General features: G+C 44.5%; 1 protein-coding gene across 2 annotated transcripts in view; it reads right to left on the reverse strand.

Moving 5' to 3' along the window:
• Positions 1 to 1,542: 1,542 nt before the first annotated feature.
• Positions 1,543 to 27,892, reverse strand: part of RAB30 (RAB30, member RAS oncogene family) — a 49,202-nt gene continuing 22,852 nt past the window's right edge. For both annotated transcript variants that reach the window (XM_054654776.2, XM_077174014.1), the window contains 4 exons: positions 19,097 to 19,197; positions 17,673 to 17,756; positions 12,386 to 12,569; positions 1,543 to 10,095 (listed from right to left, as the gene is read on the reverse strand). In XM_054654776.2, coding sequence (XP_054510751.1) covers positions 9,845 to 10,095; positions 12,386 to 12,569; positions 17,673 to 17,756; positions 19,097 to 19,189 — 612 coding nt within the window. In that variant the 5' untranslated portion in view covers positions 19,190 to 19,197 and the 3' untranslated portion in view covers positions 1,543 to 9,844. The remainder of the gene's footprint in view (positions 10,096 to 12,385; positions 12,570 to 17,672; positions 17,757 to 19,096; positions 19,198 to 27,892) is intronic.

Here is a 27,892-nt window from a genome sequence, read left to right on the forward strand (position 1 = left end):
AAATCCATAAATCAAGACTAGATTTTAAATTAGGCAGGACTGTCTGTGCCATACCATTGAAATTAAAGCAGAGCACTCAGATCTCCTGTGCTTTGTGCAAGAGGACTGCACACAGAGTGAGAGCAAAAAGTATTGTTGTGTGACAGGCCCCTGTCAGCAAGATGGCATCTTCTGGGCAGAGCTCCCCATATGCTCAGTAGGGAGACTGTGACCCTGAGAGGATGGAAGAGAGGCACAAAAAGCTCTCTTGCTTTCACTCCTGTAGTCAGTCAGCCTTGCATGTGCTCCCCTGGGCAGCTTGTTCCCTTTTTGCAGGGAGCGTTTGTGTGCTCCCCTTCCTTTCACCCTCGGCAAAGCCTGGCACAGGCTGTACCCTTGCTGCTACACCTGCTGAACAAGAAGCAGGTTGCACATCCCACTGGTTACATGCTCCTTGGAAGGAAGAGCTGCCACTCACCTTTCCCCAGGAAGACTTTGGTCTGTTTTCTCCAGCAAAAGCAACACATAACGTACTCCCAAAAGCAACACACTCCAGCCCTCCTCTCTTTCTGTAAATATTCACTTCCCAAGAGGTCTGAGCATCTGAAGGATGTTTCCTTCCCTGTCTTTGCCTTGTACCTACCTGGAAGCATACAGGGACTTTTCCCTATCCAAATACCTGTCTGTTCTCTCACAGACTCAAACTGCCAGCTTCCTGGGGAAGGAAGAGCAGATGGTCCAGCACTCATGTCAGACATTTACCAAGGAAGGAGCTTCAAGGTCAGCGGAAGAGGCAATAAAAGACACATGGTGTCTTCAAGCTTCACAGCTCGTTTCCCGGTGTTAAGTGTTAGCAGGAGTCATCTTTGATGTGGGGCAGAGCACAGGGGAGGAAACCCGATCCCCAGAAGAAGTCAGAGCATAAACTGAAATGTATTTACCAAAAGACAAAAGGCTTAAAATGGGAGATCTTGTCCAAAAGGATTTTAGGCCTCAAGGAAGGCAGGTCACTGGGGAACTCCAGGGGAGTTCAGTGAGGATGAAAACAGCAAGTTGAAGGCTGAACAGAAGGAATGGCATTAAAAAACAAAAAAATTACTAGGTCAAAGAATAAAAGACAACCAAAGCATCCAACCATCATCTGGCATTTATGCTACACAAATCCAGCATCTTGCATGAACAAGAGCTTAACCTGCCATAGGCTTGCAAGGTCAGTGGGTGGACGGTGCCCCTGTCAAAGGCCACCCTCTAGTGCCTGATGCTGGCATTTCTTTGGCATTTCAAATCTCTATAATTTCTCCTATTTTGAGGTTTGTTTTTTTTTTTCCTCTTCTACTGCAAAGGGACCTTGCTCCCATGGGCAGCAGCTCTACATCTGCTCTTCTTGTGAGGTCTCAGTGCTGCAAGAGCCTCCGTATGCTCAGCCCAAGCAGAAAATCCTCAGTAGCCGCTCATTTGCTGGTCTAATGTCAAATCATGTCAATTGAATGCTTTGTATTTAAGGCAACTTTGCTCTGCAGTCCAAATCAAAAACCAAACAAATCCAACACTTTAGACACCAAGTGGAAAGGATTAAACATTTATTTACATACAGATACACATGTAAGCAATTTCTAAGTATAAAAAGGACATTACAAATAAATGTGAAGCATCATACATTCATCATCCTGGTCATCCAAAACACATTCCTTTCTCAAGCCCACTGTACCACATGTGACCACAAGAACTTAAAGAAGAGACAAGCCAAATGCTTCTAACAGTGAATGATTCACAGTTTGGTGATTTGCTAACACCTATACCCTCCCCAAAGACAACACTACCCCACCAAGGAGATCAATTGTCTGACCAGCAGTAGTGCATTTTCTCCACTGAAATGGTTGTGCTTGATCAACAAAAACCACATCCTTTCCTCATCCTTCTGGCCAGATGTTTAGGAATGAGGGTTCTTGCTAAAATTCTGTACATTGTGCTAAATTCACAATTGTTGGGAAAAAGACAGCAGACTTTTGTGGGAAAAACTCCAACACAGAAAATTCCTTTAATGCTGTGACTTCCCTGGCATGGAAATCACAAACAAAATGCTGCTGTTAGTGCTTAAGAAAATTTTTTTAAACTACAATTCAAACTATAGTTGATGGTGTAAAATATACTTTGTTCATGCTGTAAAAGAAATTACATGTTTCAATGTTGATTTGATAGTAATCAAAGCTGAGGGTAATTCAGGTTTTCTCCTGAGGAAATGAAGATGCCTTTGTAGCATCTCTGAAAATTATCATAGCTTTCAGGAAAGAGGAAATGTTTTAGATTCAAAAGTCTAAAGGTAATGCAGAGCATGACAAACTTGTCAGTTAGATAACATTACAAAGGGAAACAAGCCAGTAAACATAAAATTAAAATGCCTACTCAAAGTATTAATGAATTCAAATGAGAACGGGGTGAGTCTTTTTGTATAGATCAAAAGCAGTTTGAAAAAAATCTCATGATCTGCAAATTCACAGAACAGCCAAATATGAGCAGCAGAACAGAGTGAAGTGGAAATAAAAGAGCAGAAAGAGCCTTGTCCCATATTGACAGCTGAGTGACTACAGCTGCTCCAATCTCAGGGTTTTGGGGATTTTTTTCCTTTTGTAAACAGCTGTGGAGAATAAAATGGATGTAACATATCTGCAGTGCATCTTATTATGCTAAAAACTATGGCATATTTTAAACTACTTCCCTAATATCCAGAGATATACTTGTCACTCCCAATCAGCATAGTAACAAGCACTGGGCTTGCTCCATACTCTCATTAGAGGGCCTTTTCTCTACTAAAATGTTGGCTTCAGAAGTTAGTTTTTCCCCCTTCAGTGCTGGCTGTGTGTGGGGGTGAGTGTTAACCCTGTCTTCCCCAAAGGTCTGTAAGAGCTGAGGCAATGGCAGTGCCTGAAATCATAGCAGCTCTCCCCACCATAGACCAAATATTTAATCCCCCCTCTGTTAAAATGTGAAACTGGCATTCCCTCTCCTCTGCTTGCCCTTCTGTAAAGACTCAGCTGCTGGGAGACTGTGGGACACTGCATTTACTCAAGCTCAGTGGCAATGATGCAACCCCAGCTCTCACAGATATTCCCACCACTCCCCCTCCTCAGGGACAGCTCTTCCTCCACACCACCCCAAGTCTCACTGGATGGAGAGCAGCACCCACCTACTCACTAGAGAGCAACTCATTTGCACCAAACTCCCATAAATTCTGAATGTCTGAATCTCCTTTATTGGTCCTGTTAGAAGGGAAGTATTCCTTACAGGGTGTCCTGGCTGGAAGAGGCTTACTGAGTTATTAACTTTATGTCCATAGTAAGAAGCTCGAGGTGGCACAGAAAATGAGTCTCTGCTGCTCTTCTTTCTAAGTAAAGCAGGAGTCAGATCTAGTGTTTCATGCAATCAGATCATCCCTCCACAGTGCTTGAGGCATGAGCAGTAATTAGAGAAGAGCAGATTCATTGATGAAGGGTGCTAGAGGAATCAAGATTTGAGAAGTGCCGAGGTTTGCATTCATGTGACACCAGACACTCCAGAGCCCTTGACTGCTGCCCAAGAAAGCATAAGAATACTTTCAACATCCCCTCTGCCCCAGGGAACTGTGCACAGCTAAAACCATGACTGGCACAGGTTTTGGCCATGTCATTTTTTGCCTGAGGACCAGGGATTCAGAAAATGCTCACCAGGGACACCACCACTGTGTACTCATGAGTGTCCATGTCCTTGAGAATGTTATCCTAAGATAAGCACAAGTGGGAAAAGCAAAGGAGCAAATGTAAAACTGGCATCTGTTTTTGAGTAATATTGTAGCACTAACCAGAGGTAAAATTATTTTCTGAGCTTACTGGAAAAGGATAACTTGTTCAAAAAATGTGGTCACCAATCCACCAAGTCCTAATTGCAAGTTATTAACGTGAAAGCAGAGACAATCTCTGAGTCTTGTAAACCCAGCTCCTGTTCATCCAGACAGAGAAGCTGAGCTGTTGATCCTGGCTGTGCTCTTAAAACCAGCCTAATTTTTCACTGACAACATTTACAGCCTGAATTACACTCATTGCCACCTCATTTTCTGCTCTGAGTTATCTTTCCCCAGTTATCCCATTAACTGTATTTGAAGGAGCAAGCTTTAGAGATGAGGCTTTTTTCTGAATATGTGGCTCCCACCAAGAAAGAAACACACACCTGTAATTCACATGGCACAGCTTTTACTTCTGGTTTAAGTTACAGCTCGTTCACATGAGGGGAAAGGTTGTGATGGTGTCTGTGAGTGACAACAGCTGGTGATCTATCCCAGCTGGATATGATTCAGTACAGCAAAGGCAACTTTGGGTCAGGTGAGTAAGGTGGTGATTAGAAGGGTAAGTCAGAGCAAGGCAGCTGCTGCTTTGGGAGCCCTGCATCATGGTCAGCATGACTACCCTGCTGTCTGCTTTCCCAGCCAAGACAAATCCTCAATTGAGGCAGATGTGAGGTCAGTAACATTTATGGTACATTTAGCTACAGCTCAAGTGGATGATTGCATTTCAAAGACATCACCGGTTCCAGTTGAGGCTGCTCTGCTTAGGATGCACTGCGTGCTTATAAGAAATCAAGCTATTGTTTCCCCACCATTCATCATCATAAGACAAGACTGTCCTTCCAAATGATGATCCTTGAACAGCAGCTACAACAATTATTACCCACAGCAACAAGAGGATAGAACTGGTGCAAGGAAAAAGGGTGATGTCAAACCCAAAACTGGTTAGAATGACAAAATTTATAAAAAGAGGAAGAAAAGATGTTGATTTAACAGGATTTTCACTACTAGAATGGATTAGAATATTTCCTTTGGCTCCAGAGGGTTTTCTGGTGAGCCCTTATGTACAGAGCTATTTTAAAAAGGATGGAGAGTTTCCATACTTGCTCACTGGGAATTCCCAAAATATCCTCTAGAAACACCTTTTTCTAACTGAATTAACTCAAAAAAAGACTTTGTTGGTAGAGTTGGTAGGAGCCAATCACATAAGGATCTTTGGTGCTTTGACACTAGAAGTAGAATTTCAGACTAAATTTCAAAGGAAACCTTTATGAAAGCCCAGAGCTTTCACTGAATCTATAGATATAATTTTAAAAGAGGATGGGATGGAGAAATGAGCACATGGAGCCATCTCTTTACTTGCATTTTCTACTCCAGAGAGTCATCTTTCCACTGCAGAAATGGCTGTAGCATTCATTTCTGCCCCACAGCCAGGAGAGGGTTTCTGTGACCGTGTATCCAGCCATATCTGACCCCGATGGCACCCCAGGTTCCCAAAGGGCAGCGTATCCTACATGTTTGCTCAGCCTGTTTCAATAGCTGGAGAACTTTACCTATTTTCCAATTGAATTCAGTCTCTGACTGCAGGAATCATGCCAGCTCAACATTTCAGACTGATTTACAGACAGTCCTTCATACTGAAAAGAGAAGACAAGTGGAAAAGCAGCTGAACAAACAGCAGTCCTTAGGGATAACAAACAAGGCAGAACCCAGTGGATTTGGCTCTAACTAATTGCATCCCTTGTCAGCAAAAGCTCTGGAAAGCCTCTTGTCCCACGTGTGTGCACCCACCGTGCTTCTGCATCACTAACTTCGACTTTCCCTCTTTTCAAATCACTGTCTCCTGTGTCAGCCCCAGTCTGCTGCTGGCATTACTGATGCTGAAGGAATTCGATAGCCATTAACTGCTCAACCTAGACTAGCAGGAGCCAACTGTTACCGACACAGCCATCTCCAAAAAAACACAAACAGCACCAGCAGGCTGACAGATTTTAGGGGCTGTTTCATGTGTTCTACAGCAAAGAACAAAGTATCTTGCCTGATAATTTGTCATGTGTGGTTTTCATTAAATAATGATCATAGAGCAATTTGGCATTCAGCACAAACACTTCTCTGACTGCACACTCTTACCTGGAGGTCAAATCAAGACTTCAGGGTTCGAGGTAGGATGAGGCACACAACATCCCCTTTCTTTACAGAGCTCATAATTTCACTTTTTCCATATTATTTCTTTGACCTGAAGGTTTTTTTTTTTAATTTGGGTTTTTTGTCCCCTAACATTTTCATGGGGGAATGCAAACATGGACAGAAGGGAGTCATGGCTTGTCTCAGCAAACTCTGTGTCAACACCCAATGCAAAACTTCACAGCAAGTTCACACCAATACAACTTCACACCCAGTGATCTGAAGCACTGAATGTTTGGTGGTTTACTCAAGATCAGCCTGACTGAATCAGTGGCTCCCACTGGAAATCAGAGTTTAGGCCATCCAGTTTTCAGAGATGCTTCTATTAATTTCTGCTAACAGGCTTGCTAGATTAAGCAAACAGCTGTTGACCATCCAGTATTGGCTCTTGCTTGGACATAATCATTGTGCTAAAAATGTCACGAAAGGGTCTCATTACAGGACTACTACAAAAATTAACATTCAGCCAGAAATAAGGAACTCCATGGCTGTGAATATATCACCCTCAAAACACATTCAAATCCAGCAACCACACTAGAAGTTTGGCTCCTCAGATAGTAGAGAACATTCCCAGTCAAATTTGGTCCCATTATATCAATTCTGCATGGGTTTTAGATACTTTATCCAGCAAGCATCACAAGGCTTTTACTGACAATTCTCTCAAAAATCTAGCAAGGTGCTTAGTTGGAGAGCTGATTATCACATAATTGGGATTTTTTTATTTTTCAAGATTCTGCAGTTGATAAAGTTCCTCTTCCAGTTGGGGAGCCTTCAGCAGTGGATCAGACTGCAGAAGAGAAGATAAACCCCTCAGTGCTACAAGGAAGGTTTGGCTGTATGCACTACAGAGATATTCAGAGGTGTACAAAAGTAACTCCAGGAAAGGAGTTACTACAATAAAACACCACTTCTTCAACAAGAGGTGTGTCTGCAAACGGCAGAGAGAGAGGTGAGTCTCAAACTACAGCTTTGGTTATGACCGCGTAAAAAGCGTTGCACATTCCATCATTGTTTCCTTTCAACTTTTTAAGTCTACACAGAATAAACACTGAAAGGAATCAGTTCAAATTTGACTGGAGAAGTCAGGTCATTTACTTGAACATCAGCCCAACCACAGCATTCCACCCCAGCACAAAAGCACATCACTGTCTGGAGATGGGGTCCTTACACAAAGATTCACTAGCAATAAAAAGAACCAGTGCTTTGAAGTTGCTAGTAGGCAGTTAGTATCCAAAATAGTCACCTACTGATTAGGAAAGCACCGGGAGAAGATTTAGTCTTCTAGAAACCACAAAGTAAATATCCAAGAAAATAAAGTTAGCAGTTTCTGCTATTTGACCAGCTCAGTTTGTTCAGTCATGTTCCAGCTCCAGAAGTGATGCAAGGAGCACTTTAAAATGCATTCATAGTGCTACTCAGCAGGGATGAAGAGTACCTGCCCAGATTTGATCTTTTTGGAAACCAGGCTGAGTAACCCATGGGTGTTTTATTGGGCAGTCTCCTTCCTCCTTGATTAAGCTGATCAAAGAGCCCTGCCCTATTTGTTATCAATTATATGCTGACAGGTCCAGCTTCAGGGACTAAGACCTACTACAAATTAAATGCACGTGGTATTGTTTTTAACTGGAGTTTTACCAGCCATGGAACACCACGAGTCCAGCTCTAAAGAACTATCTAAGAGCTGGGCAGAATCAGCTCTTGGAGTTGGGTGCTCTTGACAAGCTCAAATGAAGCTGCATTTGGTGATTTGGGGAATGCTCAAGAAAAAAGATACTGCTCTTCAGCACAGATCACATGGTCCAGTACAGCAGAAGCCACCAAGTCCCACACATTTCCAAATCCTCCAGATTACAACATGAGCAGAGGCTGAAACGGACCAGAGCAGAGCAGCAGATGACGTGTCCCCCAGCATCTCACACTTACAGAAGCTCTTTGCTAAATGTTACCTAAATGACAAACAAGCTTCATACCACAACTTCTACATCTTCCTTTTACCACTAGTCATAAAAATGACTTAAAAATAACAAGAAAATATTAAAAATGGCCCTATGACAAACCAATCCCCCCTCTCTCTGACACAGAGTCAACTTCCTGTTACATATCAAAGGCACAACATGATACAGCCCAAAAAAAAATCTTCCCAGGAAACAAAAAAAGCATTTCAAAATGCCTCATTTTTTTAATTGCTATTTTTTCAATAAGTACTTACTGGCAGCTTTTTACATCAATACAAAAGCTCTGTTATAGTCTTCAGTAAAAGCCAAATAATATTAAATTGATTAACTCTAAATTGCAGCATATCACAGCCATGTAATCACCAGGAGAGATTTATCCAGATTAGCTAAACTGAACTCAAACTCCTAAATATAATTGTTTATGTGCGCATTCACTATCTCCTGACTTCGCTTCCATGCCAAGGTGTCAAACTACAATGCATTGTATGGCACTAGAGGTGGAGTAACATCACAAACTCCAGGCTGCTTCCCCTTCAGAGCTTCTGTAGGAAGAAGTTGCCTAAACAGTTACATGTACCAGAGTTTGGGATTAAGGGTGCAAAGCATCAGGTAAATAAAATGACTCTACAGCCCTGAACCAAAAAGCTACCCTAGCAGAGAGCCCGGATACCAAGAAGAGACCTCCAAGAGCACCTTTGAGAGCAGTTCCACAAGGTGAGAGCTGGATGGAGCAGCATGGAAGGACCACTTGCAACCCACTGCTACTTCCACTTACCATCAAACCAACCCTCTACAAATCTGTACACCTGCCTTCCAACAAGAGCTGTATCTACAGGCTTTGTTCTCCAGCTGCACACATTGCAGAGTGCCAGCTCAGACTGTGCTTCCTTGGAACCCCTGTACGCCATCCATGCACCCACAAGACTTTGGTCACGTCTGGTGCACTTCCGCCAAGCCCACCAAACATCCTTCCCAAGGCTAACTTTTTACATCAGGACATGACTAATTAGAGGAGGAATGGTTAATTTATTTATTTATTTTTATTTCTGGAAAGTCTTTTCATCCTGTGTTGGATATCAAAGAAGCACACAGTCCTTTCCCACTATGTTCAGGCCTAGAAAAAGAGGTAATGAGATTTTTTTTTTTTTTATTTTTTTTTATGAACAGTGCTTATTAGTGTTTTTTCCTAACCAGTCTAAGTTACACATTCAGAAGACAATAATGTGGTAAGACTACATTTGGCCTATGGAATATTTGCTGAACTGCTAGCACCAAAGGGAGCGACTGAGCCGTATCCATGTCTTCTTCTCTTGAAAATGCTGCTATATGTAACTTTTTTGTTTATTCCACGTTCATGAAAGTGCCTGTAGATGAGACACATAACACTATTTCAAACACCAGAGTCCTCCATGAAGACACAGGGGCAGACGTTATGTACACATCCTATGAGCTCGCTCACTGACAGCCCAGAAGATTGCCAGGGTAGTCCAAAGTCAGTGTTCATTGTTGCGTTTCTTCTTACTTTGTTTTACTTTAAAAAGGGTCAAACACATTATTCTGTAAGAGAGATTTTGATCTCTTCAGTATCTTCAAGAAAGGCTGGTCTACTCTCGCACAGAAGGAAACAAAGCAGCTCATGTTCTGCATTACATGAAGCACTTGTGCAACTCTTCCTTTTCTGATCTGCTCCACAGACTGCAAGAAAAATGAAATTTAAACCCTGTTGTATTCTGCTACATTGCCATGCAGCTGGAACCATCAGCCTGCCATGCTTCCAGGACTGTAACCTGACTCTGAGTAAGCCAGATGGGTCTGATTGGCAGGAACTCCTTCAAGTAGATAAATCCCAGCATAGGAAAAAAAAAAATCCACTTGGCCCATGGCAGAAGGGGCAATCACATGCCAGCTCTTTTTAATTAAAATTACAGCAAGTCAAGTAGCTGATACTTTTCCCCTCTCCTGGTAAGGGGGATGAGACATTGTTCACAAGGGTGTTCTGTCGTGCCTCGCTGATCAGCCGGCAGGCCAAGTCCAGGAAGAGTTTCTCCACATTATCCGATTCTTTCGCTGACGTTTCCAGATAGTACATGTCCTGTGCTTCAGAAAACTCTGCAGCTCTTTGCTGGGAGACTTCCCTCTTATCAGCTAAATCAATCTTATTACCTGCATTGATAAAATATTTTAGAAAAGGAGTTAATTTCAAAATCAAGAGGAACTGAGGTCTATGAAGGATAAATAAGAGTTTGGTTTGATGTATGTATGGACAGTAGCTTGGATATGTAACTCCTAGTGCTTGCTCTCTCCTCCAAATAATGGGTTCCCTGAAACACTCAAGTCCATTTAATATCAGCTCATGTAATGAAATATGCCCTGTAAACATCCAAGCCAGTATGCTTTAATTTAGCACCAGTGCATCTGTTTGCCGCTATCAACCAACATTAAAGGATTTCCATGCTAACATCTATTGCAAATTCTCCTGTGCTTGCTCTGAGGAGCACTTAAAATGTCAATTATAGCATAGGAGACACTAAATGTGATATTCATCATGTTGTTACAAGCTTTTAAAAAGCCTGGCATGGAAGGAAGGTTCCCCATTTCAATATTCCAGTATAGGACTTGGCTGTGGAGGCTGGAAGAGGGATGGGCTTGTGGGTCACTTGCAGAGTGAGGTGGGGTGAGAAACAAACCCTTTGGTTCAGAGGGATCTGTCTGGCAGAGAGTTGATTAAAGCCTCAAGCCAGCATCTGATATGATTATACACTATTTCTGGCCACTTAACTTCAAACATGATGTTTCTGCCATAAATCAATCTTACAACAATGATAACAGACAAGGACCTTCAATAACAGACTGCTCTGTCCACAGACTCACCAGGCTCAGGAGGAAACCTCTCCTGGCCCCACTTCTACCAGCAATTTTGTGAGAGCTCATAGGAGGAAGAGGTGGTGTTTCCACCAGCAAGCCTTCTCTCATTGCCTTCCCCTCCAAGATCTCCTTTCCCAATACAGCAATGTCCTGGACCCACTACCTGCACTGAAGTTACCCTTCTGAACAGATTATTACTCAACACAAGTGATTTATGGGTGTCACCATCTTCAAAGGGTGTGTTATGACTACAATATGATTTATATGCTGTGCTGTAGATGCTATCAATTAACTTAATGTTCACTGAAAAAAATTAATGTACATTTGTTAGTCATCTATTATATATTTCTGCACCATTTGTACCCAGGCCATACTCATGGAGTATGAGTTTCTTGTATGAAAGCTCTATAAACCCCATAGCTCACTTGAATTAGCACTGGGGCATGTTAAACTCAAAAGATTTTTTTTTCCTTTAAAATACACTTTTAGACACCTCTTACAATGACCTAGATTTTTTCATTTAAATAGCAAACTATTAAAGGTGACACTGTAGCATGAAACTTCTTAGCTTTCCCCAAGTTATTTTTCCACTGTTCTTTATATATTCTTGGACCTTTAAAAGCCAAGTCCCAGCTATCAGATGCTGCAAGCAGAGCATGGAAAAGCACTGGTAGGCAAAATAACCTTCCCCTTGCCTGTAGCAGACAGATGGCCTGAGGTCTGTTTTGCCTTGAGTTGAAGCTCTACAGATTAATATAACATTCCGTTGTTTATTTTTAGTCTCTCTAAAATCCACGCAAGAACATCCAGTTTTCCAGCAGCACTGCCCCACCTATGAATGCTGTCATCCACAGAACTGCCATGTCCTGATGCTGTTCCCAGATCCTGACCGCTTGAGACAGGATTGATTTTCCCACACCGATGGAGTATAGCATCACTGTTGCATTGCACTAAATAGTTTATTTAGTTGTTGTTTTGCACTGGGTGATTTGAAATTTGCACTGAGTATGTTATGTCACATAGATTGTTATTTCCCTTCTCCCATCACATGGTCTCTCCCTCATCCACCCCTGTGCCTCATACCCCCTTGGTTACCCCTCCCCTCAACTCCTCAATGTATCCTATTGAATAGAGGATACCATTAAGGTATCCTCTATTCAATAGGATACCATTGAGATCCTCTTCCCCTGCCCCCAATAGGATACCTGTGGTCCTCTTCTCCTGCCCCCATTCCCTTGGGTATACAAGTCCCCTGGCAAGAAGGGAACACCCTTTTTTTTTGATCTTACACATCACCAGCTCGAGTAGGTCCTTACTTATTTGTGGAGATCTGGGCTTGGAGTCACAAGGGGAACTGCTCCATCCTTAGCTCAGTGGTAGCTGCACCATCTACACTTCAGTCCCCATGGTGGGAAGCATCCCTCTCCGTATGCAACAGCCCTAGACCCCACCCAGGACCGCGCTTCAAGGGGTGGCACCCTGAACACCACTTGGAGCATCCCATGTGCAGAAGGAATGGTGCGAGCACAGGCTGCAGGCAGGCACAGCTCTCCCCCGAGGCAGCCCCGGGGTGGTGGTGGTGGCTTACCCACGAGCACGGTGATGACCTTGTTGCTGGCGTACTGCTCGATCTCGCGCAGCCACTCGGGCAGGCAGCGGAAGGACTCCTCGCAGGTGATGTCGTAGGTCAGGATCAGCGCGTTAGCGCTGCGGTAGTAGCTCTGCGTGATGGACCGGAACCGCTCCTGGCCTGCCGTGTCCCAGATCTGCAGCTTTGGCCACAGCAAGGAAGGGTGGAAAAAGGAGAGGAAAAAAAAAAGTTATTTAATTTTTTTTATTTGATAGCGGCATCATTTTGACCTAAAAAATTACCTTCAGGGTAAAACCAATGCTGGGAAAGAAGAGCAAACCAATGCTTTGCTCTTCTCCCCTTGGCTTCCCCTCCCCCAGCATTGTTTGTTTGTGTTCCTGCACTTGTGGATTGAAATGCAAGGCACAAAGTCAGCTGGCACTGCGGCCGACTGTCGTAGACATCTTTTTGTGAAAATCCTTTCCTTAGGATTTTTTCCCTTCTGAGAAGCTGAGGCCTCAGAAACAAAATGCAAACAATGGTTATCTGCTGCTGTGGAATGCAACAGGTGCATCTGTGATTGGTCTCGTGTGGATGTTTGGATTTAGTGACCAGTCACAGCAGAGCTGGCTCTCTCTCTCTGTCCGAGCCACAGACCTTTGTTTTCATTCTTTTCCCTTCTATTCTTAGCTTAGCTAGCCTTCTGAGGTGAAACCTTTCCTTCTATTATTCTTAGTATAGTTATAATGTAATATATATATCATAAAATAATAAATCAAGCCTTCTGAACATGGAGTCAACATTTTCGTCTCTTCCCTCACCTGAAAACCCCTGTGACCACTGTCACAGCCAACAGCCCTGGAAGCCACAGGTCTGTCAGCTTCCATGCAACTTCCAGCATCTCCCTCTGCAGTGGGCAGAGCTGCCAGCCTGGAGGGGCTAGAGGGAGACAGTAACTTCTCCCACCCCTGAAGTTTAACAACAGCAGCTTCCATTCCCAAGAAGGAATAACAATGCCTCTCCTCTAGCTCATGGAGCTGGTTGCAGTTATCCAGAGACAATGCAGTGATGGGTGAAAAACACAGGATTGAACAAGGACCTCAGCTGAAAGCTTATCTAAAGTTTGGAACACATTTCCTCTCTACAGCTTCAGCCATCTCATCCAGCTGCTCACTGTTTGCCTTCCCAACATGCAAAATTGGCTACATCACAGAATCCCAAAATGGTTTGAGTTGGAAGGGACCACCCAGCTCCATCCCCCCTGCCATGAGCAGGGATACCTTCCATCAGACCAGGCTGCTCAAAGCCCTATTCAGCCTGGCCTTGAACACTTCCATGGATGGGGCATCCACAGCTTCTCTGGACAGCCTGTTCCTGTGTCTCACCACCAAACAACTCATGAATGTTTGCGAAACCCTCTGAAGCCACAAAGCCTACATTTCCCAATAGAAACTACACTTAAACGGATTTTATATTTTGACCATCTGATAGTTTTCAGTGGGTCATCAAAACCTCAATTCTTCAAAAAGGAAGTCTAAGAAAAACATCCATGATTAACATAATTTCAAGATAAAAGAATATTTCTCTGCTTCAGCTTTTATTTTTTTAAAGCATCTCTCCCTGGAATTAAATATGTGGAAGGATGATTTCCAGCCAAAATCCTGTGTATTTTGGGAAGAAAAAGGTAAAGTATTTGAGACTTTTTCCATATATTCAGCAGCCTGTAAAGAGAAAACCTTATTCTTGCCCAGTTCCAAAGCTGAGCTATGCCAGCAACTCATCATAAACATGTTAGTTTGAAATGAGAGCTCCCAGTAGCAGCTTTTAGATGTGGGGTATAATTTTGGAAAAAAAAAAAAAAAAACAACAAAGCCAACACTTTTTTGCAGAGAAAGTAATTGTGGCTGGCTCACAGCTCCTGGGCACCTTTGTGCTTTTATCTCTAGGCATAGCTGTACTTAAATGGCTGAACCTGGTATCTGTAAAGTAACACACAAAACCATAAGTGAAATTACTTGCACATGAAAACCAGATAATGAATGAGTCGTTGTTAAAACAAATCAAACTCTGGCAGATGGAAAGATACAGGTAATTCTGTTGTTATTCAGCTGTTTCCCAGGAAAAGCATTTAATCACTGTCTGCTGGCTAACTCCAGCTTATATATATTCTGCCTTTATTGAGGAGATCTCTAAATTGATAAAAACTTGATGTGAATATGTTCTTCCACTGCTTTAATCTAATGAACACTTAAAGCAGAAGAGATTGTGGGACCTGGGGAGAGCAGACACGAGTCTACCTGTGAGCTGGGTGCAGAAGGCAGGGAAGAGCCCTAGTCTTACAGCCACTGATAAACTCTTCCTGCACCCAAAATGCATGTCTCACACTTTCCCTCATTGGTCATTTCTGTCAAATAAAATATTTCAAAGCAACTCTTTTATTTGTACAATTTTTTCCCCCCAGAGTAACCAAAGGACAATGTCTGACTCAGCTTGCAGAAAACACAGATGTTTATTTTCTTGGTGTCAGCTGATACTTCGTGCCCTCCCAACATTTGCACACACATTTAGCTTTCCACTAAGCCCTGACAGCACAGCCTTCTGCTCACAGCACTGAGGATGCTTAGCTTTGACCAGCAGGGTAAGTGCTACCTGCTTTGCTTCAATTTGTGGGCCCTCTTGCTACAAGTGCTGCACTATTTTTGGAGTTTTATTGGAAGAAGCCAGGCAGATCAAAATTCCCCCACAACTGCACAGTGCTCTCCCAGCTCACTGGGCAGTGAGCTTTGGTAGCTGCTCATATCTGGAAAAGCTTGCACACAGCTTTCATACTAGCTAGTCCCTCTTCACTGACTTTATAATGCTCTTTTGAAAGCTGGAAAGTATTTTTCCCCAGAAATCCATAATTTATTTTCAAGTCTCAAAACTCTTTTGGTAAGCAGCTCTGCTCCCTCATTCTGGATCCCAGCAGACATGCAGGGGAGGCTGCCCAGCACAGAGGCAAGAGAGTCATGGCTTGGGCACTTCTAAACGGCTAACAGCCAGAGCAGCTCTGTTCTCTGACTCATTCCTGCTTTCCCCTCTCATTAAATGTTCATTCTCACAAGCACTGCTTACTCAAGAAGTTTCAGCTACAAGACCACTGAAAGAAATCTGCCTTCCAAACACCAGAGGGCTCATTCCAGTACCCAAATGTATCACACTAAGCTCCCACCAAAGCTTTGTCACTGAAACAGCTCCAGCAACTCCAAATTACTGCACTGGTGGGGGCAGGAGAGGGACCTTAGAACCCAGCATTGGCCATGTGAAATACAGCAGATATCCCAGCTAGCACTTGCTAAGGCCCTGTGACACACAATCCTGCCCCAAGGTGATGCAGAGAGGACACTTGTGCATTCATCAGACATTTGCAAGGCAGCAGAGACTTTTCATTTAGCTTGTAGAGCTCCCCTGAACCATCCTTGCCCCTGAGACAGCTCATACTGGCACAACTGCTTCCAATATTCTCTTAAGAACTGTGCACCTTCAGTCCAAATTAGTCTTAAAACAGGATTATGTGACAGGAGCAACACTTCAAACACAGACAAATCCTGAGGGTAAGTTCACCAGTACAAACCCCAGAGCTCGAATACAAGTGATGTTCTAAAGCTCCAGCAGAATTTGACAGAGAACCAGATGCTTCAAAAGGAGAGGTATCTGAAGTGGATGGGATTCATGTCCCTCGGGACTGCTTTTCTCCCTCTACTGACCAGGACAGTCTTGAGGCCACTGATTTAAACTATGTATACAAGACAGAACAAATTCCACCTCCAGTACAGTGATCACACCATTTACCAGCTCAGATCCTCTGAGTTGCTTCACTGGAGCTGCTTTTGGCTGAGAGAAACATCTCTGCTGTCTGAGAAGCTTGGGACAAGCAGCATTCATGAGCACCAGCACCACCTGGGCTACACGCGATGCTCTCTGCTTCCCTGCTGCTGCTCTGGCCCACTGGCACAGCCACACGCTAAGTATAAACTTGGCCTTGATCAGGTGAAGGATTTTCCACCCCTTTTCCTTCACCTCCTCAGGTGGGAAGGTCTCCTGGAGAAGCACCACCACTTCCCATAGGTTTGTAAGCTCCTCATGCAGCAGTTGCAGCTTATTTTGAGAGCTGCGGTCATGCCAACATGTCCTAAACTTAGCAACACAGCACCCCATTTTCTTCTTAAACCCCTCTGTGGTGCTGTGGTACAGGTTAAAAAAACCCCAGGGCTGAAAATCTGCCCAAGTCCACTATTTCCATGCCCTCACTTACACGAGCTTAAAAACAGGTCTAAGTGTCACACCCAGCCACTGCCACACTGGTGCCACTCTTGGGTTTGATAAAGACAGCAAGAGAAAAACCACTGGTTTTCACTTTGATGCCCCTGAACTTCCTGCAGGCAGAGTAAATCCAGGAGCAGCTCAGGGACCATGGACACCTTGACCTGAGAGGCTCAAACAAGTACTTTTTTCTCATTTCAAATACCATAGCAGCTCAAGTGAAACCTCTACTAATGAACAATGTGGTAGCAGCCAACATTTCTGGGCTCTGGAACCCAACCATGGACCCCATTAAAGCATGAGATGGGTCTCCAATCCCATGCTTTGTGTGTTTTGGCCCAGGCAAAGTAGCTCACTGCCAAGTGATGCTCAGGCTCAGTTTGGGAGTCAGCTTAGGACAAGGACAGTTTCCCAGAAGTGACTTCCATGCTATTTTAGAGGGTGAAAGAGTTAAAAATATGGAGAACTTTGCCCTTTGCAGTCAACCTGTTTGCTGCAACACAAGTACTGTGATTGGCTCGGCTTCTCCCAAATCCGTAACTTGGCAGAAGTGGAAGATGAGCCTTTGATGTGCAGAACCACACAACTTCAGATGTCTGTTCTCCCCAGTGGCCATCTTGGGGAGCTCACAGGAGAAGACTTTGCTCAAGCACATCCCAGTGGGAATTTCTGCAACAAATTTCTGCTTGTCAGAAACACAGCGAGCAGAGGCTGCGCTGAAATGCCTCTCTGGGCTTCCTCAAGCTAGGCATGACATCACTGTCTCCTAAGCAAGGACAGAAGTTTTGCAACATCTCCCTGTTCCATTTTCTCCTCTCCAGCAGGTTCACTTTTACAATCCTGATAGTAATGGTGGAGAGGGGCACACAGATTGTTAGACCCTGCATTGCCCAAGCCATGCCAGACAACCTTGAGTGTCTTCCAGCAGAGGAAGGGCTGCAGCAAGAAACCTCACCTCTGGTACAGCCACATGAATTTACATCTTAAAACATCAGGCTCCTACCTTTACTTTTTCACCGTTTATCTCCACAGTTTTAATCATAAAGTCAACCCCAATCGTGGCTCCTTGCCCTGGTGGGAAAAGCCCCTGGAAGAAAACAAGAGTTTGATTAAATTTATTTCTAGAACAAGACAAAAGTCTCACTGGGTGCCAATCCTCACCCTTTTCCATCTTCAAAACCATCCATCCAATGTCCCCTTCCCATGACACTTATTTCCATCACATTTAGAGTGTGACATTTCCCCAGCACAAAGGTTACCATACATTCAAACTCTGTTTTCCCTGCCTTATACATCCTTAATTATGCTGCAAGTCATCAACTTCAGAAGTAGGAGCACAGGAAAAGAAAAGGCAGAAAAAAGAGAGGGGGAAAGCCCTTCTGTACAGTTGGAAGAAGCAGGGAAAGTGTGAGGACCTTCCACCCTACTTCCCAATGCATTGAAAGATGTGTGAACATCTGTGTGGGATGAGATGCATTTGCAACCTCATGCCTTCCCTTTTCCCTCCACAGCACCCTGTGGCACCAACAGGCATTTCTGGCAGCTCTCAGCAATGGGGGCACATTTCAGGAGGGAAGCACAGTAGTGCCAGCCATCACCAGTGCCACAGCAATGGCAAGGGACAGCAGAATGCTGGTGGTGTTTGATTGCAGCACCATCAGAAAGGAGCAGCAGTAAATGAAATGAGAGCTTTTGGATTTCTAGTCTACCAAGTCATGTTGGTTTTGGGGCACATCCATCCCCTACAGCAGCCGTGCTGCCAAAGAACAAGCAGAAGTTGCCAGAGATTTTTGCTGTAAACCTTTTGGGTATGACTAACTTTATTGCCACTGGTTGCCACATGTTTTTGGAGAGCATCTAAAATCACTATAGCTTCAAAACTAAAATTAACAGTGAAGGGTAAAATTGCTGACAATTCCTAGTGGAGAGTCCAAAACCCCACAACTTGTGCTTTATTATGCATCATGCAAAGTCTTCCCTTGCCCTGGATCACAAAAAAGGACACTGGACTGACAGCTCAGGACCCAGATTATTTCTTTACTAATGACAAATGAGAGGGAGCACTTTGTGCAGCAAAGGTTGAGGAGGAGACCAGGAAACGTGTTGGTCTTATAACTGGTCCAGAACACCACCAAAACAGGAGGAGATGTCCCAGTGGCTTTCAGAGGGGACTTTCCACCTTCAGAGAGGAATGAGGTTTCTCCAACACAAACTCCAGAACAGGGCCAGGTGCAGCATTAGATACAGATGCACTGCTTGTACCAGTGTGCCACTGTATGTGATGCATGCACCAAGGGTGTGAGCAACAAAAAGCTTTGGAGCTGTGATGCTGGAAGAGCCCTCAGTGCAGAGCCCCAGGCTCCATGCTCCCCTGCCAGTGCTGTCCCCATCCCAGCATTCCACAGTCCAAGAGGCAGCCAGCCTTACCTGAGTGAAGCGACGGACTAAGCAGGTCTTCCCCACCCCGGCGTTGCCGATTAAAACAATTTTGAAGAGGAAATCATAATCTTCCATACTCATTTACGCAGCTGCAAGAGAGACAGAGAGCACAACACTGTGTGAACCAAGCCAGTGGGGACATGCCCTTTTATCCCAGCTGAACTTTATAACTCCAAATATTCAGAACAAAGGTCTCTTGGCACGCACAGGGATCCTTGATAAGCGGGAAGAACATTTTTCACTCTGAGCCGGGGCATCCACGTAGTCAGAGTCAGCTGCTGTGAAACCTTGGCCCCATTCTGGTTCTCATATGATCTCACCTGGCTGCCCACAAGTTAGGGATGCTGGTGTCAGCTTTCCAAGCAGTGCTCCACAGACCTGAGACACTGATTCCTAGATGTTCCCAAATGTTTTGCTTTTAACTACATCAGCCCCAAAGGACAGCATGGACTTTATCACATTGTCTGAGGGGATCATGTAACTGACTCCTGTGAGGGAAATATCCCAAACACCACCATGAGCAACTCCAGGAGCACACTGGGTGCAAACAGAGCAGGGCTTGGGCACACATGAGGGCAGAAGAGGTAGGGGACTTCATTTTAAAACAAGAGCATCATTGCTTGCCTTAAAACCAGAAAGAGCTCATGTCCTAAAAGCAGAGTGAGAAGTGGGGTAACAGTTTATCTGAGTATGAGAAGTTTTTAGAAGAAATGAAATATTAGATGCTATTAGGAATATTACTACTCTGATAATTTTCTTTAGTTTTGTGAGGAATCTTTAGATTGCTCAAATGGGAAGTGATCAGAGAGGAGCTTAGGAATTATCCAGCACACTCCATGCCCCAAATCCAAGCTCCTTGGCAGGATGCAGTGACTGATATTTGAGCAACGTCACAGGAGATGGGCAGGGTTGCCTGCATGGGGGAAGATCCATGTGGATTCCTATGCCACTCACAGCATGGGAAGGACCAAAGAGACAAATGCAGAGCTGAGCTGCTGACAAATGCATTTACTGCAGCTGAGCAAGTCACGAGGATGAGCATCCACACCTCCATCTCCAGGGCTACCAAGGGTGCTGCCAACACAGGGCCCAGAAAAGGGGTCTGTAACCTCCCAGGAAAGAAACAACAGCCAGAAGAGATTCAGGTGGAGATTTTAGGCAGAGAGAAAAACCCAGAGACAAGAAAGCAAAGGACAGTGTCCAAATCCAGCTATGTCCAGGAGGATCTAGATATTACACACAGCATCAAAGACCTGCCCTCAAGATATCAGAAAATAGACAGATTTATACACCATCAGTGCAGATACCATGTAAGGCAAAACATCAGTACCTAACCCACCAGTACCTATAGATCAGGTAAAGAATGAGGTGATGGAGTCAAGGATGGTAAGTGTAGCAGAAGTACAGGGCAGATAGGTGGGGAATGGGGGAGGAAATGTATTACAGAAGTGCTATCCTCAGTAAATCCCCAAATTGCTTAGAGGATTTCTACAGAGCTGATGAAGGGAGGAAATGCAAGCTGGGAGAAACCAGCTTCTTATGGTCAGTCCAAAATCAGGGTGCTATCTCCCACTGCCTCCAATGCCCTTCCTTTGGAGGGTTCACTGTGACACACACCAGAAGGCTCCAGCTACAGACTCCAGTCCCACCAAACAGCTGTGAGAGGCTTATAATCAAACAGAGTACAAGATAAAGCTGAGACAGTCTGTTTCTGCCTGACAGAGAACATTGAAACAGCTCTCCAACCACCACCAAGAGTCTGCTGGACCTGAGGGCAAAAGAGGTAGAAGACTGACTCAGCTGCTTCACGTCTATGTGGCCCTTGGCCTTTCCAACAGCCTAAAAAAAGGGTAACCACACCAATTAGTGACTAATGAGCTGCATCACATCAGCAGATGGTTAGTAGGAACACAGCTGAGTCACTGCACAGACGTGTCACTTCGCCCGGGTCAGGGACACAGTGCAGCACACTGCCACCAAACAGCAGCAGCTGGAGCTGTCCTGAGGATGCTCTGACTTCACCTTGCTCCAACACACAAGTCCTTGCAGATCCTTCCTCTCTTAGTAGAGTGAAAGAGTGGGACCTTAAAAAACAGCCCCCAAAAATGTGCCCTTTTTTATTTTCTGGGGTTCTTACTTTGCTACAATTGTTCCATATCTTCGGGAGTGGCTTTCCTGGAGTGGGACTGGATAACAAAAGCAGTATTAAACACACATTGACAGTGCTCTTAAATGAGGACTAAAAGCTAACATAAGGTTTCACAGTAGCTTCTGCCATGTAGAAAAACGTGATCATCCACCAAAAGTCTATTTCAAGACTAATGATACTCACGCAGCACAGCATAATTATTCCTGGGATCCTGCACACCCCAGAGGGCATGCTCCACCCAGAGAGATTTCAGCTCCATTACTTGCACCCTAAACAATCCAAAATTCAACTTTATCTTCTTAGGAAGCTTAAAAATAAACTTTCTCTGCAGATCTTTGAGGTCAGAGATGCTAAATGGCTCAGACATACCCTAGAGTTATGTCTGATCCCCTTCATTAGGCTCTAGGACTAATCATATGTGATAATGACCCCAAAAGGAACTAAAAGATGAGCCAAGACCATAAAACAAATCATGCAATGATGAGATTACATGCCAGAAGTGAAGAGATACGAGAAGTCAGGGCATGGGAAGGGAGAAAGCACAGGAGGCAGCAAGGAAGAGTGAGCAGTGTTTTGTGAGGCGGAGTGGGCAGGTGGAGCTGCCCATGTCACCCTGTGACCCCAGCTGGTGCTCCTCCCTCTGAGTGCACACGCTGCCAGTGCTGGACACACAAACACTGCCCTGGCCACGTCACGAAATCCTCTCCTCCTGCAGGCCAAGCCTTGCAGCCCAGTGACCTTTGCTGCTGACTCAGGCTCACAACACCCTCCCCCCTCTCCCCAGAGAGGATGCGTCTCACCCTCTACCCCACTTACCACAGCTGGGGAATGTGCATCTCAGCAAGACAGCACATTGCATGATATGCTTGAAAAAAACCCAAAACAAACACAGAGCACAACTTCTCTATTTGTTTTTGTTTTCTTGGATTTTTGGTGTGGGTTTGGGCTTTTTCTTCTCCTCTGTTTTCTTGTGTTTGTAGGTACAAGGCTCTGCCTCACATCCCTGCAGTGGTTTCAAGTGTTCAGGATGCAGCTGCCTATCCCATTGTCTGAAGGAGACAGGACCCTGCAGTGAGGGCAGGAGATGAGATGCCTGTCCATGCCTCAGCCACCCCTCACCACACTCATTTAAATCACAAACCCTACAGCACAGAGACATGTCCTGTCGTGAGATGAAGCAGGAGTAGAGTCCAAGGCTGGCAGCAGGGCAGAAAATTTGGTTTCACAGCTGTTTTTCCCCAAGGCAGTTTATGCAGCTGGCATCCCAACCAGTCTCCATGGGCGGTTCCTACCAGCCTCACACACAGGATCAGTTTTGTGGGGTTTTATTTAATTTGTGTCACTGCTCTGCTTCACTCCATCATGAGATCCCACACATGGTCCCTCTGGACAGAACAAGAGTCAGGAGGGATAAATTGAAGCAGGGCTTTGATTCCACCTGGAGAGGTGATCCATCAGTGGGAATGCAGCTGAAGGAGAGCAGGACTTGTTTTAGACTTAGTTTTCACAGATCCATAGAATTATTACGGTTGGAAAAGACCTCTAAGATCATAGAGTTCAACATTGCCAAGTCCACCACTAAAGCATTTCCCTAACTGACACATCTCCATGTTTTTCAAACACTTCCAGGGGTGGTGACTCCACCACTTCCCCAGGCAGCCTGTTCCAGTGCTTCATCACCCTTTTAGTGAAGAAATTTTTCCTCATCCCAACCTAATTTTCACCTGATGCAACTTGATGCTTCCTCTCATCCTACTGCTTTTCACATGAGAGAGGAGACTGGCTGTAGGATGAGAAGGTCCCCCAGAGTCTCTTTTGCTCCAGATTAAACACCCCCAGCACCCTCAGCCTATCCTCATCAGACTTGTACTCCAGACCCCTCATAGTTCCATTGCCCTTCTCAGGACATGCTCCAGAACCTCAGTGTTTCTCTCTTTGCACAAGACAGTGCAATAAAAGTTTTCAATATTCTTCACTTATTAATTCTAATTCAACCAGAAGACTGGTGAGACACACTCAAAACAAAAGCACAGAAACCAGGCACTTTCACTTCTCCTCCTCTCACCCAACCTTGTACAAACAAGTTCCTGCTCCCATGGAGACGCCTGAAAAGGGAAGTGGGCTGCCTTTCCCATGCTGATGTTCAGCTGCTGTTGACCAGCACACCCAGGTCCTTTTCCACCAGGCAGCTTCCCAGCCACTCTGCCCCCAGCCTGCAATGCTGCCTGGGCTGCTGTGATCCAAGTGCAGGACCCAACTTTGCCTTGCTGAGCCTCGTACAGAGGATCACATCCAGCCTGTCCAGAGCCCTCTGCAGAGCCTTCCTGGCATCCAGCAGATGAACATTCCCACTCCACTTGATGTGATCCACCTGACTGAGGGTGCCCTTGATCCCCTCTCCAGATCACTGCTAAAGACATTAAACAGGAGTGTCCCCAAAACTGAGCCCCTGGGAACACCACTTGGGACCAGCTGCCAGCTGGATGTAACCGCATTCACCACCTCTCTCTGGGCTCAGCCATCCAGCCAGTTTTCTACTCAGTAACAAGCTGGATGAGAAACAAAACAGAACAAAAAACCAACTATCCACAGCTGCAAAGGTTTTTGCCCCATTTAAGTATTAAGACCAAAACCATATCAAGCCAGGAATGCTGATAATTTGCACCTCAGCTCTATCCCACCTCAAAACCCCATCAGAGCCTAGTGCTGCAATCAGGCACAGAGGAGGATCTGCAGCCTTTTCACCTGCTGGATCTAAGCAGTAGCCCAGGGCAGGTTTTGATGTATTTACACAGTTCTTAATAAACAAGTATTTTCTGTTTTTCATCACCCAACAGCTATAAACAAAAATAAATTTACCCAAACATCTCAAGTTCAAACAGCAGCAGTTATGTATACAGATATTACACTGATTGCATATGCCATATGAGCAACAAAATTCAAAGCTAAGGCTAATATTTCAAGCAGAAAATTATTCCTTGCAGGCCAGAAAATTGCAGGGAATTCAGGTCTGGACATGCTGCTGCATTACGTAACTCAGGATAAAATATTTTTGTTCCCAAAGCACCTGCCAACCCAAGCAGGCTCCTGCACTCAGCAAGCATGAGCCCAGCTCATGCCCTCTGCAAATGAGCAGGCTGCATTTCCCTCTGCTTCCTTGCCCACCTTCCTCAGTCCTCATCTCCACAGGATGAGGATTTGATTTCACTTCCAGTCACACTAGAAAAATTAAGAGGGACTTAATTCCCAAGAAAGTCTGGATCATGAATGCCTCTGCACTGATGGTGGCAAAACCACAAGTAGCTGGGATGGTGCAACATTGGCTGATGAGCTGCTGATCATTCAAAATTCCAGACACATTTTAAAAAGTGCATCTGGGAAAAAACTCCACATTATAAAAACCTCAGCCCTATCCCAAATGGAGAGATTCATGCTCCTCAATGCTTCACTCAGGGTGTTTCTCTTACACCAACCAAGTAGATTGAGAAGGTACAAGTGGTCATGTATCAGATGTATGTTTTATGCCACAGACATATTTCTATAAATAAAAGGCAAGCTGATGCTGAAAGGTTTTGGATCAATGACCATTCAGAGAACACACCTACCCCTTTTGCCACCATGGAAAATTTACAGCTCTCTGAACTACTTTGCTCAGGTCATGGCTCACACATGAGCTGGCCTCCAGGAGCTTGTGTAGGTACTACAGAGGAGCCCACTGACCAGCAATTACAGCTGTTTCTCCACAGAACAAACAGGTAAATCCAGCACCAATATCATCCCAAAGAAGAGCCTGGAGCCAGAGCTCCAGAGAGCAGGATGCTCTGCTGTGGTGCTCCCAGTTCACACAAGACACCCCAGCCCATGGCTGGACATGAGAGCCTGCAGGCTGCCCTCTCCATCTGCCTGCTTGGCTTAACTCTGGAGGGGACAGATCTCACACTCAGGAACAGTCTCTGGATTTTCACACATCCCAGGCATCCCCTGATGTTGAAAAGGCTTTGTGTCCAGGCTTTCCACTTCTGAGTGAAGTCTTCTGGGGGACTTTGCATTAACCCTTTTTGGTTGGACGGTAGAAAGATGTGTTTGGGTTGCACACCTCCTGGAGGACCTCAGTGCCACCAAAGCCCCTTGGTGAGAGATCAGGCAACTCACAGCTTGCCTGATGCAGTGTCCTCATGTAACTTTCTCACCCCCTGGAGAGAGAGTTGTCTCACCCAGAGACATTGGTGCATGTCAGCATTAGGAATGGCCATGGAAGTGCTAAATACCACATGCAGACAGCAAGTTATATTCCATCACACACATCGGAGGACTGAACTGTTAATAATAATAATTCTCCTCACGCAGATAAACTAATCAGATTTCTGTGTTATGTAGGAATAATGAGGTACATGCAGTAGTTACAAAATGGTAAACAGAAAAATAATTTCTTCAGGATTAAACAAAAAACCTGATGACATGCACATTGGCATTGAGCACACCTGATGACATGACATGCACAAGTGGCATTGAGCCACAATGCCTCAGTGGTGTCTGACCAGACCACATACCAGCACCCCCAGGACACACACCATCTTCAGAAGCATGAGAGCAGCCTGACACTCCATTTACTGTAAAAATCTGGGTTTTCACTGCAAAAAAGTTGGTGCAATATTAACATTTGCTTTCACAAACACATTTTAAGACCTGCCTGGGGGTGGGGACAATACTGCATGCTCAAAGCAACACTCCCTTGGTCTTGGCTACTTTTTAGCACATCCTGTGACCACCAAGCTGGACACCCTGCAGCAACATCTTTTTGTGTGTTGAAGCATTTAGAGCCAGCACAGCAGACAGGCTGACTTCCAAGTGTGGAAAAAACTCTATTGCCAGAAATCCAGCCAAAAAATGCTGTTTCATCCACTCAAAAACAACAGCCTCTTCCCAAAGGGGGGGAAAAAACCCAACACAATTATTTTTTAAACTACAGCCAAGAGGTACATATCTTGCATGGAAAAGGCAGGAAAGCTTACTGAGTCCAGCTCTCTGGGTGAAATAAAGCTCCCACACCAAGACCTGACCCACTAAAATGGGGAAACCCATCAGCAACTTATGTGAGATTTTGTGTCTTTAGAAACCAGGTGCAGGATCAGGCTGAACCCCAGGTGTCTCCATGAGGTTTCTGGGGACAGTGCAACTCCCAGCAGTGTAGTGCAGGCTGCCTACCTCACAAGGAGGCAAAGCCAGTGGAGAAACAAATCCTTGGTTTACAATAAAGGCTTGTGCATGTCAAGCACATAAAAAGCAAAGAAGTCTCCTGATGCATTAGTTTGCTGGGCTGGCAGGGGTTTGAGTGGCACCATGATCATACATGGAAAAGTTCTGAAACTGGGTGACAAGGTTCTGCTAAAAACTTGAAAGATTAGACAGCTTGAGACCATCATTTTTGAGAATATACGAGAAAAGCTATAATAACCAAAGAATTTCAAGAAAGTATTAACAGGAACATCATGACTCAAATGAGGTTGCAAGTGCAGAATTAGCACAAGTGTAACTATGCCATTTAGCAGCGACATAATCATAAGTGTATTGTGAAATATGAATATGTGCCTTAGACACACTTTCATAACCCAGACTATCCAAGAAAATTTTCCTGAGTTTTAACTGCAGTGACATGTCTTACTGCTGTTGACCATCTTGTTTTCATTGTGTCAGAGTCTCTGGTATGAACAAAAAAAAAAAATCCAATAAGGTTTTGTTTAGCAAGAATGCTTTCTAATTGAAAAAATAAGCCATTATTTCCATCTCTTCACTTCTGCTTAAGTAAGCTTGTGATTTACTGGGATTTATATCACTTCTCCATCAAACCTATTAGAAGTAATAAGTAATTAAACCTCAGCTAATTGCACTTTCAGGTGTCTGAGGTCTGGGCTGTGCTTGGTACCTCACAGCTTGGGCTCTGGGCTCCATGCAGCCCTGTGCATGATGCTCCTCCCCCATGCCACTGGTGAAAGCCAGGCTGTGCCAAATCAACAGTGTCCTGGAGTAGCAATCAAAAGCTAAAAAAAACCCAACAAACTTTTGGCTCAGGACAGATATATCATACCTGAAGTCTAAATATAGAATATATAAATATATTCTAAAATACATTTTCTACATATAAAGTAATATGTAATTTAATATATAATATATATTTTATATATATTGTAAATATGTAATTTAAATATTGTAATAGTAATAAATGAGCAATACCAGCAGCAGAGGAAGAGAAAGAGAAGATAGATAAAAATCATAGACCCATACAACAGTTTGGGTTGGAAGGGATCTGTGAAAATCATCCCTGAAAGTGTTTGAGGCCAGATTGCATGAGACTCAGAGTAATCTGATCTAGAGGGAGGTTCCCTGCCCATAGCAGGGGAGATAGAACCAGGTGATCTTTAAGGTCCCTTCCAACCCAAGCCACTCTAGGACTCTACAATTACACCTCACTGAGAGGAGCTGAATCCCTAACCAGCTCTTCTGGTACGTTTTGTTACAGCATCATGCACTGAAGCAGCCTCCCCAAGACAATTGCTTAGAGGAACTTTATCCAGGAGCAAACCCAAATTCATCAGGGCATTAATTTGCAAAGTTCAAGCAACCCATCTTCAGTCAGT

The sequence above is a fragment of the Agelaius phoeniceus genome, chromosome 2, assembly GCF_051311805.1.
Source record: "Agelaius phoeniceus isolate bAgePho1 chromosome 2, bAgePho1.hap1, whole genome shotgun sequence".
NCBI classification, from domain to species: domain Eukaryota; kingdom Metazoa; phylum Chordata; class Aves; order Passeriformes; family Icteridae; genus Agelaius; species Agelaius phoeniceus.